The sequence below is a fragment of the Triturus cristatus genome, chromosome 2_2 (assembly GCF_964204655.1).
Source record: "Triturus cristatus chromosome 2_2, aTriCri1.1, whole genome shotgun sequence".
NCBI classification, from domain to species: Eukaryota; Metazoa; Chordata; class Amphibia; order Caudata; family Salamandridae; genus Triturus; species Triturus cristatus.
The window spans coordinates 1,049,225,925-1,049,243,992 of NC_140582.1; the positions used below are offsets into that span (position 1 = coordinate 1,049,225,925).

The 18,068-nt window shown below is 45.0% G+C and overlaps 1 protein-coding gene across 2 annotated transcripts in view; it reads left to right on the forward strand.

Moving 5' to 3' along the window:
- Positions 1 to 18,068, forward strand: part of ZFYVE28 (zinc finger FYVE-type containing 28) — a 932,593-nt gene that overhangs the window by 825,011 nt on the left and 89,514 nt on the right. Inside the window, exons 10-11 of one of the 2 annotated variants that reach the window (XM_085642546.1) lie at positions 5,633 to 5,787; positions 6,369 to 6,485. In XM_085642546.1, the coding sequence (XP_085498672.1) occupies positions 5,633 to 5,787; positions 6,369 to 6,485 (272 nt within the window). The remainder of the gene's footprint in view (positions 1 to 5,632; positions 5,788 to 6,368; positions 6,486 to 18,068) is intronic. The other variant, XM_085642547.1, reaches the window with a different exon arrangement.

An 18,068-nucleotide genomic window follows, 5' to 3' on the forward strand; every position in this document is an offset into this window, starting at 1 on the left:
CTACACATAAGGGTCACATATTAGACCAAGTCTTTTCAAACAAATCTATTGAAATGGATTCCCCATCCCCCGTAGTCTGGTCTGACCATTTTTTACTAACTTTTAGCATTAATGACCTGACTGCCACAACAGCCAAAACTTATACATCTCGCACTAATAGCTTCAGATCTTTTAATTCTATGACCCCTGCGGCCGTAGATTCTTTTCTGAAACTTTATCCCCTTGCACTCACGGATAATCTGGTTGACGGTGTCTCTTCTTTTGAAAATTGGCTCAATTCCTGTGTCAATAACCTGGCCCCTCTTCAAAGCCGTGCTGCCATTAAAGGAAGACCCACTGCACCGTGGTTCACGGCTGACCTTAGGAAAACCAAATCCCACTGTAAACAACTTGAAAGGTCATGGCGTCAGGGTTATGACATCTGTGCTAAGCTAACCTACAAAAATGCTCTAAAAACCTATCACCACAACATCCGCTTAGCTAAAACCAGCTATTTGAACCATAAAATTGAGCTTGCTGGTAATAAATGTGCCGAACTTTTTAAAGTAGTGAAAGACTTTACCTCCCCTAATGTTATAAAAAATCCTTTCTCCCCTACCAAGGCTTGGACTGACGCCATTGCAGAATTTTTCTTTACTAAAATCTCAACTATACAAGCTTCATTTGACTTATCACGTCTCAATAATGTCTCAGAGCTGGATGAGCTGCTCGAACAACCTCCTCCCATTCCCAATCATCTTACTCACTTTCCCATCATCTCCCTGGAGAAATCTCTACTCCTTCTCCGTGCTTTGAAATCCGGTTCCCCGACCGATCCATGTCCTGCAAAAATTCTGGCATCTATTGCTGAGATTATCAACCCAGCGGTCAACAAAATATTAAATCTTTCATTGTCTACAGGGACTGTTCCGGAGCAATGGAAAGTGGGAAAAATTCTCCCTCTACTGAAAAAATCTTCCGCTGATCCTTTGATCGCAAGTAACTACAGACCTATCTCACTGCTCCCCGCCCTATCCAAAACCTTGGAGAAATATGTTAATAACATCCTCGGAGACTTCCTGGAATCTAATAACATCCTACACCCGAGCCAGTCTGGTTTTCGGGCTAATTTTAGCACTGAAACGGCTCTCCTTGAGGTCTCTGAACTAATCAAGGCTACTATGGACAGGGGTGGCCGAGCAGTGTTGGTCCTTCTTGATCTATCAGCGGCCTTTGATACCGTCCCCCATGACCTTCTTTTAGATCGTCTATGGAGGTGCGGTATCGGGCACCTTGCCCTGCAGTGGTTCCGGTCTTATCTCACAAATAGACAACAAACTGTCTGGTCCCCCCCTTTTGAAGCTCACATTAAAGCCATGAACGTAGGAGTCCCTCAGGGCTCCATTCTGAGCCCCACTCTTTTTAATGTGTTTGTGGCAACGCTGGCTGAATCTTTTGATGCCAAAATCGTCTCATATGCAGACGATACTCAATTACTTTTTACGTGTGCCAGAGATGAAGTCCTGGACGGTAACAAGATCAAGCTCTGCCTTTCAGCAGTTTTCAGCTGGCTTAACACCAACCACCTGAAATGCAATTCAGATAAATCTGAAATGATTTTTTTTGGCGGTCCACCAGATGAAAACTGGCGTGCCTGGTGGCCATCTAACATGCTTCACCCACTCAACTGGCTACTACTGTGAAGAATCTTGGGGTCAAACTAGACAGTAAACTTTCTATGAGCACTCGGGTACAATCTGTGGTGGGCACCTGTTTTGCCCTGCTCCGGATGCTACGTAATTTTCTTCCTCTGCTCTCGCAACCCCACAGAAGGACAGTGGTCCAGGCTTTAATCCTGTCTCGACTTGACTATGTCAACGTCCTTTATCTGGGCATTCCAGAATTTCTTCTTAACCGACTTCAAGTGGCCCAAAATGCTGCTGCACGAGCGATCTTTCTTACTGATCGACGCACACACACTTCCCCTCTTCTCAGAACACTTCATTGGCTGCCAATCCGGAAAAGAATTCAGTTCAAGGCTTTGGTCCTTGCTTTTAAGGCCTCTCATAATATCGGTGCACCTTATTTGAGAGCCCGCTGTCTTCACTACGTTCCTACACGTTCGCTACGGTCCTCTTCTGCACACTTGCTCCTCACGCCCAGGTTTTACCTTTCACGACAGGGCGGTCGCTCTTTTCAGGTCTTGGTCTCTTCCTTATGGAACAAGCTCCCTGTCAAGATGCGCCAGGAAAAAGATCGTTTTTGCTTCCGTCGCGAACTTAAGACACTGCTGTTTTAAATCTCTCTTAAGGTTGTTTTTTCTTTTCAGCTAGCATTTTTAGGCTTGTGTTACAGGTCCTGTGGTCAGCGCCCGGACACTCCTGGGAGTATCCGCGCGCTTAACAAATACCTCGTAACATAACATAACATAACATAACATACTCATTGTCAGTATCTTCCATGCAGCAGCAGGCGCGTGGAGAGGTTTAGATCAAAAGCGACAAGGGGGCACACATGCTGAATTTTAAGCAAGGCTCTCGTTAGAACCCTTTACCTGTTTATGATGGGAGATGTTGTCTAGTGGCTAGGTAGCTGTCGGTGTTCGTACTGGACCACACATCACTGTATTTCTCTTCCCGCTCACTTGCTCCGTCTTCCTCTTTCTTTATTTCCCACCATTTCCTTTTCTCACACTTCATCACATTCTCTTCTACTAATTCTCACTCATTTTCTTTTATTCTTCTTATGTCTCACATTTTCTCATCCTTTCTCCCTTTCTGGCGATCTTATTATTTTCTTTTTCTCCTCCATCCTTTGTTCCTCCACCAATTGTTTGTAAAGCACATCATGTGTAAGACGCTTCTGCTGCCTTAAAACCAATCGATCTGCTGCTCTTTGGGCTAAGGTACCCGAATATTAAATGCCAAAATAAAAACCTGTGGGACAAAAAAATGCACCGTTTTTCTCATCTTCTCGCTAGTCAGTTTTTTTATTGCCTGCTAACTACGTTAATACTAGTTATGTTTCCTTTGGAATGTAAGGAAGCAGAAAAGAATGGATTGGCTAACGCTGAGAGGAGGCAGTACGTGTTGTATAATCTGTTTAGTTTTTGTTTTAATCTGTTTTCAGTTGCAGTACTCACTACGTCTAAAACCTATTTGTAGAGTAAAAGTTTGGTTTTCTCTTAATGCCATTTTTCATTTTATTAATTTCATTGCACTCTTTAAATCAGTTGTTCTTAACCTGCTAATTTCTTTTAACCCCCACATAATCATTACCCTAATCCAGGGACCTTAAACTGAATCATTATTAGAATTTGAAGACCACCCCCTTTCCCCTTCCACACTGAGTCATTACTGGAAGTCGTACCCTGGCTTAAGTAAATTGGATAATTTAAACTTAAAAAATATAGAAACAAGCATTCATCAAACAAATACACAAATTATGGACTATATAAAGTAATCAAAATTTCCATGTTAATGGGATGGTCGGGACTTGTATAAATTCAACTGAGTCCACCCATCATCTTTACTGTATTCTGTTTGATGCATTTGCACTGCTCCCAGGAATCAATCTGAGGGCCCAACCTAATTTTTAGCTTCCATTTGAACATTCCTACATATTTAGTAAACGTTTTAACATTTCCAGTTTTACATTTTGCTACTTTATTTACATACACTTTATTAATAAGTTAATATGTAATTTTCTAAGCAGTCGCGGACCCGCTGCCACTGGTGTAAAAAAAAAACAAAAACCCACATACATGATGCATAACGTGGCCCCGTGAAAAAGTACAGTAAATAACGGGACCAAAAACAAAATACATAATTTTATTTACAAAAGGCACTTATCTCGCAGCACCTCCTAGTCGTTACCGATCTTCTACTTCTTGTTCCAGCATGGGCCCACCAACTCCCTTAACCAATCCTGATGCTGCTCTCATGCTGTGAGAGCAGCACCAGGATTGGATGGAGCAGGCTGGCTGAATGCTCCTTCAGGCCCTGTAGGCCTGTGCTTGATTTCTACTCAGCTGGCGCAAGACAGCCGGCCAAAGTGACATTCACACTTTGGAGCTTCTAGCCAGCCACTGCTCCTGTCCTCTGCTGCCAATCGGCCCGCATGTCTCTTGACTCGGGGATGGCGCTGCTTTAAGTGCGCACTTCAGAAAAATAAGATGGAAATGAAATCTTTTGAAATTTCCTTTTATTTTTTCTGTGCAGCTCACAGCAGAGGGGGGCGCCACTCCCCCGCCCAAGTGAAGAAACCGTCGCTGCATTGTGGACTGCTAGGGTTCCTAAAGTACTGGTTAAGGACCATTGCTTTAAATCATTCAGCCGACACATTTCACTCACAGTTGAATTTCCTCACTGAGCCTTCTTAAGTGTTAGTAATTTCTTGTTTCGGCTTTTGATGATAAAAAAAAAAAAAATATGAGGCTTCAGTGGTCCAAACTTCCCTGAATCTTGGGCTGGCCTACCAGGAGACGATCTGCCCTAGAGAGAGAATACTCCTCAACATTTTTTTCCTTCCAGAACCTGAAAAGAGAACACATTGGAGTCACTCGAAATAATGCCCAGGGTGTACAAAAAATAACAACAAAATTAAAAAGCAAAAAAGTAAACACAAAAACAACAAAACCTAAATCAAGAATTCTCAGAATGCGGTCTACTCTCCATTGTCATAATTGACCTAACGTTCCACAATGAATATAGAGAATGTTACAGACAGCAACATATGTTATAGAAATACAAACAGTATAAAAGAACAGGGTAGTATACTTAATTGCTGTTGATAAATGCACGCTGAAGGTCACCTCAGGAGAAAATTACAGTACATCCTGGCTTCTGCCACTCTTACCAAATCATCCCATCTCTGTCTCAATACAAACATGTGATGAACAAAAAATTGTATAATTAAAAAATCATTTACACAACCTGCTACCTAGTACTGTCCCAAGTAAATGTTTGCTTCCCACCCTCCCATTAAATGTGGTTCATGTAATCCATTCCCGAATGGGCTACTTTTGTTTAAGACCGCATATGTAAAGATGTTTCTGCCATTGTAACTACTTCATAAGTAAAGCAACTTGGCTGTTCTATTCAGTTTAATTTGTGCTTTGTCAAATACTAGATAAGAAATCTGTCTTTTCTTCTTCTGGTCATTTAATTCACTCCTCTTATCTATTGAAAAGGGAAGTTGGTGTGCATTAGAGTTGGGCTCAGTTAGTGTTTTAATTAACTCCTAGAACGCTTTAAACCCATAAACTAGACATGAATTCAGTAGTAATTGTATATGAATGCTCAGTAAAATTTTCTCCAATGATAGCAAATCCTCTGATATCTTCTCTTGAACACAGAAAGCAAGAGTGTGAAAAAGATGCATTAAAAAGTTGTATTAGTTTCTGCAAAACTCATTAAGGGTTCAGTATGTCCTTGGTATGCTCAAATGCCTTTCAATTTATTTTACTGAATGCATACTATGCATTTAATAGGCAGGTTTTCTCACCATTTGATTGATCTTGCATCCGCTTGTCCGGTTTCTTCTTTCGGCTTTCCGAAGAAATACCGTGGGTGTGGTGACTGTGATCTACAGGCAGCTTGAACTTCACAGAAAGTGTTAGTGCATTACTGATTCTTAATTCCATTTCCACCAGCAGTTTAATGACGAGCTCCTGTTCATCAGATGATATAGACCAGGAGGAGATCCAGCTGGCACTGGAAGCTGCAAAAATTGCTTCCAGGGAGAAGATCAGATCACGGTTCCACAGCAGCAACGACCTCATACACCGGCTTTTTGTTTGCATATCAGGTTGGTTCTTGCTTTGTGGCTGTTAGTTGAATATCAAATTCAAGAGGACTAAAGGAACTATGCCTCAAATTTGAGAACAGAAGCTAATGAGTCACTAGTGTTGTTGCTAAACAGGACCAATTGTCTCTTTAGTTAAGAGATACAGAAAAGCGATGTATGGAATGCCTGAAATAATCGTAGCCACTTGTAATTACTCTGGGCCACATCCTAGTCCATTGTGTTGTTGCCCACTATGCCACCAAAGTCAGGAACCATCTACATGCTAATCACCCTAATCGTGCTCCTAAAGGAACAGTTCTACCCGGACTGCCAGACTTGGCCTCCTCTGAACTGTAACACTAGACCAGTGTTGGCCTATTTGTGCCTCATCAGTGTGGTGCAGCTTGAGTCCTATGGCATAGTGAGAGCAGGACATGTGTCCTGTGCTCACTGTGCTCATTTCATATGGTCTACTTGGGTTTGTATGTGTCTTGTTACTCAAGATACGTAAGATATGATTTGATTCTGTTTTTTCCCAGGTGTGAACACATGATTTGTTTTAATCAGTGTTTATTTTGAAATTGGTTTCCTCCATACTTTAGGTGTTGCCGACCAGCTGCAGACAAACTATGCAAGTGACTTGAGAAGTATCCTCAAGACCCTTTTTGAAGTTATGGCAACAAAACCTGAAACGGAGGACAAAGATAAGCAGAAGAAAGGTGAGCACACCTAATTATATGTCATTTACTCATTTATATTCAGGAGATTTAGGATAATCCATATAAAGTTTTAAAAGCAAGTGAAGAAACACAGTATACATTACTATTGAAGCTAGCCGCACATAGACACTCTGGCATAGTAACACGTTATTAGACTAGCTTGCTAAGACCACCCAAAGATGCTGCTTATCTTACAGCTTACCTCTCAGATATGTATTACCAGAGCTTTCTACCCAGCATACTAGTAGCTTCTTCCTCTGTGGGCCTTTATGATTTTTAGATTGAGGTATGTGAAATTGTGCCCCCAAGTAAGGCGCTTTAAGTTGTTGTTAGACGGTGACACTGTTTATGATCCTTCAGTAACAATCCGGTTTAGTTATGCTTATATGGCCATGAAACTGGTGAAGGTACCAACACACCTGCCTCACAATCCAGCCTTTGACTCTGAACAGAATAGATCATTGTGTCATTGAATGTACAAAAAAGAGGCTACAAATTACCACATCTTAAATAGAATTCAATGTTTAGGGATCAAAACAGTTTATGAAAACTTCATACAAGTTTGTTGGGCGACACCATGACACCAGAACCTCTACATTTAACTGGCTGGTGGCACAGTGGTGCAAACAGCTGACGATAACACCTTAAGTGAAGTACACCATTAAAGTAGATTTCATTAAAATTCAGAACTCATGAAATATAATGCACCACACACCTATTCCGGACACACCTAGATTAGATTAGGAAGGACCCTTCTCAACTAGAGACTAGAGTCCTGAAACCTTTGTGTGAGACCCAAAAAAGGTCTTGTCGATAAATTCAGAAGTAAGGTTGGCCCATGGTCTCACAAAATGTATACCGGTGGTACACACATTTGGTTACTTATATTTGCTGTCAGTAAAATCCATTAGAAGGTACAATCCCAAACTGTCCAGTAAGATAAAATGTTAAATGGAACCCTAAGATCCATATTTCTGAGCTGCTTTCAAAAGCAGTGCCAGGAATTAATTGCTCCTGGTGGGAATTTAGCACTTCTGTACATTTCCAAATCAAATCAGTTGAGCTACAGTCTTTTTATATGCGGCTTCTTTTTATTAACCAGTATTGGTATTTTACTTGGAACAGTCTTCAATATGAATAGATGTAAAATCTCCTGGTCATCGTTCTTGTGGTAAGGATTCAAATACTCACCGTCTATGTAGGTGGGCCTGCTCTGATATTCAGTTTTTGGCTAGTGAACTGCATGGTGCTTACAGGCTGTCCGTCCATATTGCATGCTACATTGTGTTTAGTGACTCACATGTGCCCAGAACACAGTACGCACATATCTTGAGGCCCTAAATATGTACCAAATTAATGCTCTAGCACCTAATAATTCTGCCATTTTTCACATGTTGATAAAAAATTATTCAAGCTTCAAATAATAATTTGAAAAAGAATGTTCAATTTAAACGAATCTATGCATATTGTTAAGTTACTATATATTTTCTGAAAAGCGTGTAGTGATGAAATGCAAGCTACTCCTGCATTCTGGTTCTCCAACCAGCGCAAAGCCTACCGCATATTTGTGTAAATTGTGCATAACCAGGATATCTGTATGCAGTAGTCACCCATTTCTCCATCCCCAATGTCAATATGTAGTTTTGTCTTTTCTCTTTTATCCAACAATCGGTGTGGACACCCATGATCAGCGTTTCCATAATTTGTTGACTCCTAGCCTTGCTTCTCTTCTGTTTATTATCTTTCTGACTTGGAAAGATTATGCCGTAATGATCTGGGTTGAAGTTGTGCACATTGTGTCATAAGTCCTGTTTATTGACTGACACTACTTCACGTCTGCTCTCAGTTTTATAACCACTACTTAATTGTCTCTCAAGAGCCGATTGTTTTGTATTCAGATAAGGGGTGGCTCCACTCATTGGAGATGATAGATTAAACCGTGCACTGAGAAAAGCAAACAATAAGTTGTAGCAGTTAGTTGTCAAACTTCTCCATACCCATTTTGATGCTGAGGCATCCTGTTGAGGGACCCTTATCTTCCTGCATCCCTCCTTTCAAGGGTTTGGGACTGGAGCAGCATCACATGAAGGCCCATGAACTCAGGCTGCGTCCAGGTGGTAATTAAAGATGGTTGGAGCCTTTTCAGTCCCTGGGGCTGTTATAAGGAGTCTTAGTGACTCTAAAAGCCTTGGATTCAAGCTGGAAAGCAGGGCTCAAACAGCAGAGCAATCTTGTGGGGGCAAAGGGCAGGCAGTAGGGCAGACCTCATGGTGCAGCAGGGCAGTCATCTGAAATACACAGCAGGCCACAGGTAGCAGGGCAGTTCTGATAGTCGTTCTGCAGGTCCAGAAGTGAACTGAAGAGTGGGTCTCAGTGCCCTAATTTTATATATGCGCCCCCTTTGAAGTGGAAGGAACTTCTGAAGTTTTCTCCCACAGAAGTGTCTGGAATTTTCTACCTCCCTACCCTGGCTCCAGTCTGTCTGCAGGCACACTAGGCTAGTATGAAGTTCTTTGTGTGTGTAAGCTGAGGCTTTTGAAGTGCAAGTAAGACTGTTCCCAGCCCCCCATCCTGTATTTGATGGCCTATCCTGCCAACACCTAGTCCCTCTAGTGTGTGGCTGCCTGGGAGAAATACACAAAGGCCAACTACACTTAGTCATTTGACCCGGGAACAGGTTTCGGGCACTAAGTGGTTAGGACAAGAAAAAAAAAACTTTCTAAAAGTGGCATTTTCAGAACTGTGACTTAAAATGCGTCTTTACCAATAAACCCGACACCAAACATGATATTTTTACCTGATCGTAAACAAAATTCAGCACTTATTAAATGTAATAAGGTAACCTAAGGTTAATAATCTATGGAAGAGGTAGGCCTCACAGTAGTAGAAACAAATTTGTGAGTTCTTCACTACCAGAACATGTAAAACTTAGAAATACATGTCCAACTTTTTAATTACAATGCACCTTTCCCTATGGGTTGTCTAGGGCCTAACTTAGATGTGACTTTTATGTACTAAAAAGGGAGTTTGAGGCCTCACAAGGTTTTTTTTTGCCATGTTGAATTAGCAGTTTAACACTGTGTGCAGGCTGCAATGGCAGTCATGGAACATGTTTTAAGGAGCTACCTAAGTGGGTGGCTCAATAGGTGCCACAGGCCCACTAGGAGAATTTAATTTACTAGCCCTGTGTATATAGTAAACCACTTTACAAGGGACTTATGAATCAAAATGCCAGTCAGGTGTAATCCAATTTTACAAGGTTTTAGGGAGTGAGCAAAAGCATTTCAGTACTGGTTAGCAGTGGCACAGTGCACGGAGTTCTAGAAATCACAAAAGCAGGTTCAGAAAACAGGAGGGGTGGAAGCAAAAAGTTTGAGGGTTACCCGGCAGAGAGGGCCAAGTTCCAATATCAGCTTTGGCATGAATGCGGTTAAACTTATGTCCAGCGACCTGAATGACACTCCCCCCTCCCTCATTTCCTGGTTATAGACCTACCCACACATGTGCATTACTGATTTTTTGGGAAACAACTCCGAAAGGGGAGCCAGAGAGCCCGGTTGGAAGATGGTCGCATGTTCGTGAGAGACTGCTGGTTGAGTGCATAATCCATCAGTAATCTGTATGCTAGTGTCCTAATCTGCTAAATCCTGTAGGAGCCACATCTCAGTTACCAAGAAGCTGCCTGGGACCATTACAGATTCCCACGATGATTGTGCTGGATGACCGTGGCCTGGCTAGAGAAGGCCCCAATCCACGTTGCGGCGTACTGCTGATATGTACTGGTAGGTGGTGGAACACTTTGGCCTGTGGTTCCCCCTGTGAGCAGCCCACTCCTCTGGTGGGCAGATCCGCTGGCATGACAGGAGCATTGCCATTGGGCTGGCTGCTGAGGTTAGCTGGGTGCAGCAGCCCTGGCTCTCCATCCGACTTAGACGAGTGGGATTGCTGCGCAGCCTGAGTGAAGCCTTGAATTTGCCTTGCTAGCAGCAGGCCCAAACGAGCCACCCTGCAAATAGAACTTGCCCCCCACTTCCCCCTTCACACACACCCATGGGCAATACCTGTTTTTGCCTGCAGGTGACAACTAGACCAGCTGCTTCCTCATGCCCCGCGGCCCCAGGGATTCTCTACGGGGTCATGCCAGGGCAGACTGCTGTTGAAATCCTACAAGTGCTGGACCAGAGGTGACAGCACTGAATAGCGGTGAGGCCTTTATGACCATGATGTGCCTTCCTGGGCCCTTCAGTCCTCCTGGCTCAAGCGAGAGGGCTCTGTCCGGATCGTGAGTGGCACAGGCTTGGGGAGGTGCCTGTTCTGGGCATACCTGTGATTGATACTTCGGAAGCAGTCCACCTCCCATCAGCCCTCCTCTTGTATTGTTTCTGCCTGCCACAATACTTGACCATCCAGTTTATTAAATTGAAGCCGCATATCTTGTCTGCTTGTGCCCCCTTGGCACATGCTGCAAGTGCCCAGGGAGAAGCGGGACCCGGGCTCTGCGACACGGAGTAGCACTGGTAGATGAACGTTCCCTCGGTGCTCGCTGTTGGCAGGACTCTATGGGGAAACACGACCAGGGCCAGTCCAGGCTTGACGCTAAAAAAGCAAACATAGCAGTACACAATAAGCAGAGCCTGCAACCACCCAATGGCAGTTTAGAAACCTTGATGGAAGACATTAAAACCATCTTAGCGGACAAGAAGTGCAGTCTCAGTACAACAGACTCCAAAACAGACACCCTCACATTCCGCCTGGACCCTATGAAAGAACAAATAGACAAACATGATACACGTCTAAAGCACATTTAAAGTAGAATATCTGACATTGAGGACAATGCCACTTTGATGACTGACCATTAACTCCGTATGGAGAAGGTATTAGGAGTTATAAATGTGAAGAATGAAGACTTGGAAGCACACTCTAGATGGACTAATATAAGGATAGCTGGCATTCCGGAAACTACAGTGATGAAAACGATTGAAGACTATGTGAAAACTATGTTGAGCACACTATTTGGAGGAACTTTGACGCCCCTGATTTCTGTTGAACACGCACTTAGACCTCTCAGCCTGTGATTTTCCACCATCCTCCCTCCCCCCCCCCCCCCCCCCCCCACCCCATCCCCTCAGGGACATCAGCTAGGCCTATTATAGCACACCTATTGAATTTCAAAGATTGTGACACCATCCTACGTCTAGCGTGCAAACGTGGCGAACTGATCTATTCAGGCAACCATCCATATCAATAGATCCGAATTTCACTGCCATTGTCCAGGCACCGAGATGCATGCTACTAACGGCAGGAATAAAGTATGCACTAGTATATCCTACAAAGCTAGAAGTTCTCCATAATGGCAAGCCCCATTTTTTCACCAGGTTTAAGTAGGCCCACACCTTTTGTTGTAAACATGCTCATGGCTCTAATCCTGGGAACTTGAAAGAGCGGAGAGACAAACCTAATCATGTAGGTGACAATGACTGTATGGAGCCACTGGGTGACAATGTGACATCACTACGAGGCAGCTTTCATAGGGAACTACTTCGGCTCACTCCCTTGCTGTGTAGTCCTGCGGCTCACACCTGTAGACGTGCTTGACAGGATTCACCTCGCTGGCTCGTCGATTTATGTGGCAGAATCACAAACTATATCCTGGGCCGCTAAACATTACATTCCGATAAGGCACCCACCTCAACTGAGATGGTTCGTTTGTCTGCCTTGCTGCTCCGTCCAGGGATGAGTCCAAAAACTGTACTCAGTTGGCTTATCTGCTTGGGTTTGTTGGTTAATTTGGGTGGGGGGGTGTCCTTGTTCCTCAAACAATGTTGGAGTGTTGGATGGGGAGAGGCTTATAGACAGACAGGTATAGTTGTGATGAGAAGTAAGAGGGCTTTAATTGTTCTGTGTTGGCACTTGACACGAACAGAAGCAACTGCTTCATTTCAATTTCCCTATGGCATTCATCATATGACCTGTGACAAAAGTTGCACTACCAGTATGCTCCCATGCAACTTAGTTTACTCACGTGAAACATGCGTGGTCTAAATAACCCTAAAAAAACACGACAAATCCTAGCCTGTCTGAACCGACACAATATTGACATCGCTTTTCTGCAGGAAACTAATTTAGATGCAAGGAGAACCTATGCCTTGACCTCGAAATGCAAAAACAGCAGTTGATGGACAGAATGCAGAACAATCTCATACATTCACCCCAGTACAGGAATCTGGGCCTAAATCCCATCGTTTTTTTGCTCACCATAGAATGATGGCTTTAACCCAGATCTCATGACTGTGGGTGAATGTTTTGATTTGTTCTGCATTCCGTCCATCAATTGTGTGTCTTTTGATTTCTCACCCTAAGTGCGCCAGGTATGCCCAGACGTGGGTCCTGGGCTCACTGTGCCACTGGAATCTAGCTATCCTGGCTGAAGAGGGGTGAAACCCCGAAACCGGTCCTATTTTACTTGTTTCCGGTCCAGAGAGGACCTGGCTTGGCAGTTCGGGCTGGACTGTTCCCATGAGGCACAGGGTCAAGACTGATTTACATATGGCCAGGTCTAAACTGGGGTGGCATGGTGAGCAAAAGAATGATGGATTTAACCCAGATCTCTTTACTGGGGGTGAATGTTTTGATTTGTTCTGCATTCCGTCCATCAATTGTGTGTCTTTTGACCTCAAAATGGTCATCCCACAGAGTACTAGCAATTTACTCCTCATATGCAGGAGGTACTGCAATACTGATTTGGCAGGGGCTCCCAGTTATGGTCTTGCATGAGGAGACCAACACCCTGTGCAGATTTAACATTCTGCAAGCTAGCCAAGTCTGGCGGCATGTCACCCTTATAAATGTTTATGCACCCAACACTGATGACCCCGACTTCTTTATTTACATCTGGTAGAGATGCGAGAAGCTATCACCAAGTACCATTTTATGGGGCAGAGACATCAACTTAGTGCTTGATAATACTGTGGAATGCTCACAGACAGATAGGCGCACCGACAATGCTGCAGCGTCAACGCTTTTAGACATAATGGGCACACACGAGCGAATTGACATTTGGAGACAAAGACACGGGCACATGAGAGAGAGGACACATAACGACCGCTCATGAATCTTGGGCCAGGTTAGATAACTGGATTAGCACCAGAAGTATCTGTAGCTGGACGGCACACATATCGCATCTCCCACGCACATTCTCTGACCATGCCCCAGTTAAGTAGGTGATTACACCCTCAGACTCCAAAAACCAAGCATTCATTTACCGCCTTTTCCCCCATGCACTGCTAGAAGAGGTTTTCTGGGAAGAAGTGAAGGCACAAACTACATCCTTTTATCAAATCAATGAGCTGACTGTTCTCATATCAAGTTTAATGTGGGACACATTCAAAGCCTTTATGTGAGGGATATGCATAGCAAAACAACAATATGTACGCAAAACCTTCAGAGACCACCTGAACAGCCTAGAAAAAGACCTGTATGCCATGGCACACAGTTACACTGAAAACCCGCTGAGATTAAGGACAAATACATTGTATTTAAGGAGGATGCAGAGCGAGAAGTCAAACATCAGTATAAGTGCGTGCACATACGGCGTTGCAGGGAAATAGAAAGGCCAAGCAGAACCCTCACCCTCCTGACACGGCAGACCCATACAGCTTCCATAGTGACACAGCTGGAGAATGATAATGGACTTACCATACGCGACTCCGTCTCTGTATTTTGAGAATTTGTAAACCATTACTCACGTCTACACGAAACACGCACACACCAAATGTAAGATGAACACACAGCTTATCTAGACCGTGTTGCGCTGGCATGGATAGAGGGGCCCCCCACAGACCGTTCTTAGCAGACTCGATCACTACTGATGGGATTACAGTTGCAATATCAGGCCTCCCCACTGGTAAAGCACCAGGCCAGAATGGATTTCTAGAAAGCGTATGCCCAACTGCTTATTCCTTGCCTTCAGATGATTTAGGATGAGGTGGCACAGAAGGAACAGCTCCCTCAGTATTTCAGAGAGGCCATTCTCTCTGTTGTAACCAGGTAAAGATCACACTCTTCTGGACTCAAATAGGCAACTCTCGCTGATAAACACTGATGCAAAGATCTATGCCAAAATTATCAACGAAAATGATGGCACTGCCGTCACACATATCAGACAGCAAGTGCAGAAATTGATTAAGCTCCATTTATCCTTGAATGGCAGAATTGCTCTAATGAAAATGATTGGGCTGTCCAAATTACTATACCTGTTCTACAACATACCAATCCCACTCCCAGGGCACTTTTTTCCGCACACTAAAATCTATTATGACCACTTTGGCGGGCAAGCAACCTCACAAACACTCACACTGTCATATGATCAGAGTGGACTCGCAGCACCGGATTTTGAGCTCTATTTTTATAGTGCTCAAGCCATTTCACTTACTTCCGGGTTGCATCCTCTTCCATAAATGAGTGACATAGCCATAGAGCATGACAAATCCCACCCTGCTCTCCTACAGACACTGATAGGGCGAATCCCCAAATGTACCCAATTAGAAGTTAACACTGTCAGCTGTACACAACTGGCATGGGACAAATCACGCTGAAGACATAGAAACACCATGCTCTGCTCCCAGAACAGCCTGTAACACACTACCCATTCTTGCAGGGGACAGGGGCGTTCGTTGGTACGGCTGGGGGAAGTCTAGTTTGGGAAATTCATGAAGCATTAGACCTAATCCTGAATGTAAACATTCTGCAGGCCACAGAGAGCACGAGCAGAAACGACGCCATGACACTCAGCACCCTTTTGTTCCTTTGTATAAAGGCAAGGCGCAAAACCAGATATGCCTCATTTCCAAGCAGCCACCTAACATGTCACACATTGACAACACTTCACTGCCCACACCCAGAAGAAACTGGTGACGAGACGGTATGTAGCGATGCGGAGAGAAGCGCTGCTGGAGGTCCTGTGTGCTACAGCGGAATAGGAAAGGGACCTAGGCACTGCTCTGCCGGACAAGGAGTGGTGGTATTGCTGTGGCCAAAGGGGTGCATTATTCCCCAGTGGTCACTTCTGACGTATTCACTTCAAATTCCTACACCGCATATATCGCACCCTAGCCAAACTACATAGATGGGGATTGCACTGTAATTCCTACTGTGCAAGGTGTGGCAGTGGGGAAGCAGACCTCCTTCATGCGGCCCGACTTGCGAACGTGTTACAAATTATTGGCATAGGATATTCCAAACCCTATAGGACATGATCAATGTCAACATTGTCCCCAGCCCAAAGATAGCATTGTTGGGTTACTCGGAAGACATTTATAAGCAAGAGCGGAGGTTCACCTCTTTAGCACTACTCCTTGGTAAAAGAAGAGTGGCATACACTTGGGGTGGCACCTTCGTTCCGACAACCGATGTATGGCTAACAGATCTGGCATTCTGTGATAAGCAGCTAGAGGCATACTATGCATGGACGTCAATTCACCAAAATGCCAGGGTTAGCGTAAGCTACTTCACATGTCCCTTGACCTTCACTTTCACTCACACATGCTTATACATACACACGCATTCACACATACACACACACTGCCTACACGTGCACACACATTCAAACATACCCATTCTCTATTGCATAAACACGCACGCACATACATACATACTTTTGAAAGCTTTTTTTTTTTTAACTTACCTCAGGTGGCAGGGAAAATTATATTCCAGCTATTTGTACTCCATCTTTTTATTAAACTAATAGCAAATAATTTAATTTTGTTCACTATTAGTTTAATAAAAAATTGACAAAATAACTAAGCACTAAAAGCTCCCACTGAAGTCCATAAGGAGGAGCTGCTTCTGGTCCTGCCATTGATTTTACTACTGCTGACGCTAGGAGTTGCAAAGTCAGTGCCAGAGGTCGCAAGTCAGTGGCATGCCAGGGGTCCAAGCAGCAACCCCTAAATGATGTCCATGATACTATGCCACAAACCCACTCGCAAACAGGCCAGAAGATGTGTGGTGTCACCTTCGTAATTATTTGCAAAACCAGGACACGCCGGACTAGCCGGCTGGGTGTGATGGGCTGCTCAGCAGGTGGGACGATGTGGGATTCAGCTGGGCGGATATCCTAATGGCACGCGCTATCATTGTGCAGTATCCGGTAGAGAAGTAACTATACATTCTAGGATTACATGCGGCGTTGCCCAATAGGATGTCTGTTAAGGCTTCATTAAACTGCAGCAGGGGCTTTGAAGAGTTTGCTGCCGGTTGAAGCACCTCTGTCAGGAGGTTAGTCCAGACTGCCACAGTAGGTAGCTCGAGGCTGAGAGCCTCAGCCGCCCTTCGTAACACCACTGCGTACGACGCTCCCTCCTCCTCCGTAGCCACGGTAGAAGGAGACAACATGCCAAGGTCTGGTGAAGTATCCAGACCACTGGTTTCCCCCAGTTAGTCTCTCCAGTCCAGTTCCTAACCTAACTGGTCTGTTAAAGGGTCTCCAGACCCCTCCCAGCCCTCCTCATTCTCCTCTGGCTGCCAATCTGGTCTCAAAGAGCCTGGGTAGAACAGGGGCACAAAAGTACCTGTCGACGCCAGATCCAGTGTTGGTCGACGCCGGTCTGGCTCCGTGTCTACCTCGAGCTGGAGGCCGGGGTCAGTATCGACTGGGAACACAGTTGATGCCGGTTGCAGACGTGGTGCCGGTCGAATCGGCACCGGGGGGAGGTGTAACAAGGTCAACCGGCGCCAATCCAGGCCTGGATCCAACAGGACCCTGCGGTGTAGGGGACTGAGCTGCTGGCGTCAAAGGCCCAGGGCCCCCAGCCGAGTCCGCGGGGCCCAAAGGCACGCCAGAGGGTCGGGCTGCCTAAAGATGGCATGCATCGCTTCATAAAATTGACGAAGCTGGGCAGGAGTCGCTCCGAATCCCGGGAAGTGAGAAAAGCCCAGAGTTGGCCCTTTGGGCTCCGCATGTGGAGCTGCGGGAGGGGTACCACCCGCATTCCTCGTTGCGTCGGCCGACTGATGATGGGTCAACCTCCTACGCGACAGGGACCTCGAACGGCACAGAGCCGACTGCCAGGCCTCGAGAAGCTTTCAGGACCACTCCCGCAAAGACTTCGGATTCATGGTCCGGCAGTCGTAGCACGACTTGGGTTTGTGGTCAAGCTCCAGGCAGAAGAGGCACAAGCGGTGCGGATCCGTCACCGACATCAGTTGGCTACAGGAACCACAAGCCTTGAAGCCGGGCATCCCTCATGCACCAGGAGTCGATGGACTCAAAAAACAATGTCGACAAAAGTTGCAAAAAAAGTCAGTCAAAAAATGACTGGGGTACCGCTCTCTCCGGATCTGCGCATGCTGGCATGGAAAAAGAAAGAAGTGACACCAGCGCGCGAGGGCGGCGTCTATGTAGCTACCCCGACATCATCCTGGCGACCACGATGCCAATGACGAACGTGGAGCCGACGCCACCTTCCGACGTGCAGGGGTACTGCTGACGAAAAACTTTCCGGATCCAGTCTGATGCCTGGGGGAAATTCTAAGGTAAGGAATCTATAACTAACCTGTTTCTTACAGATTTATCGTTACAGAAGG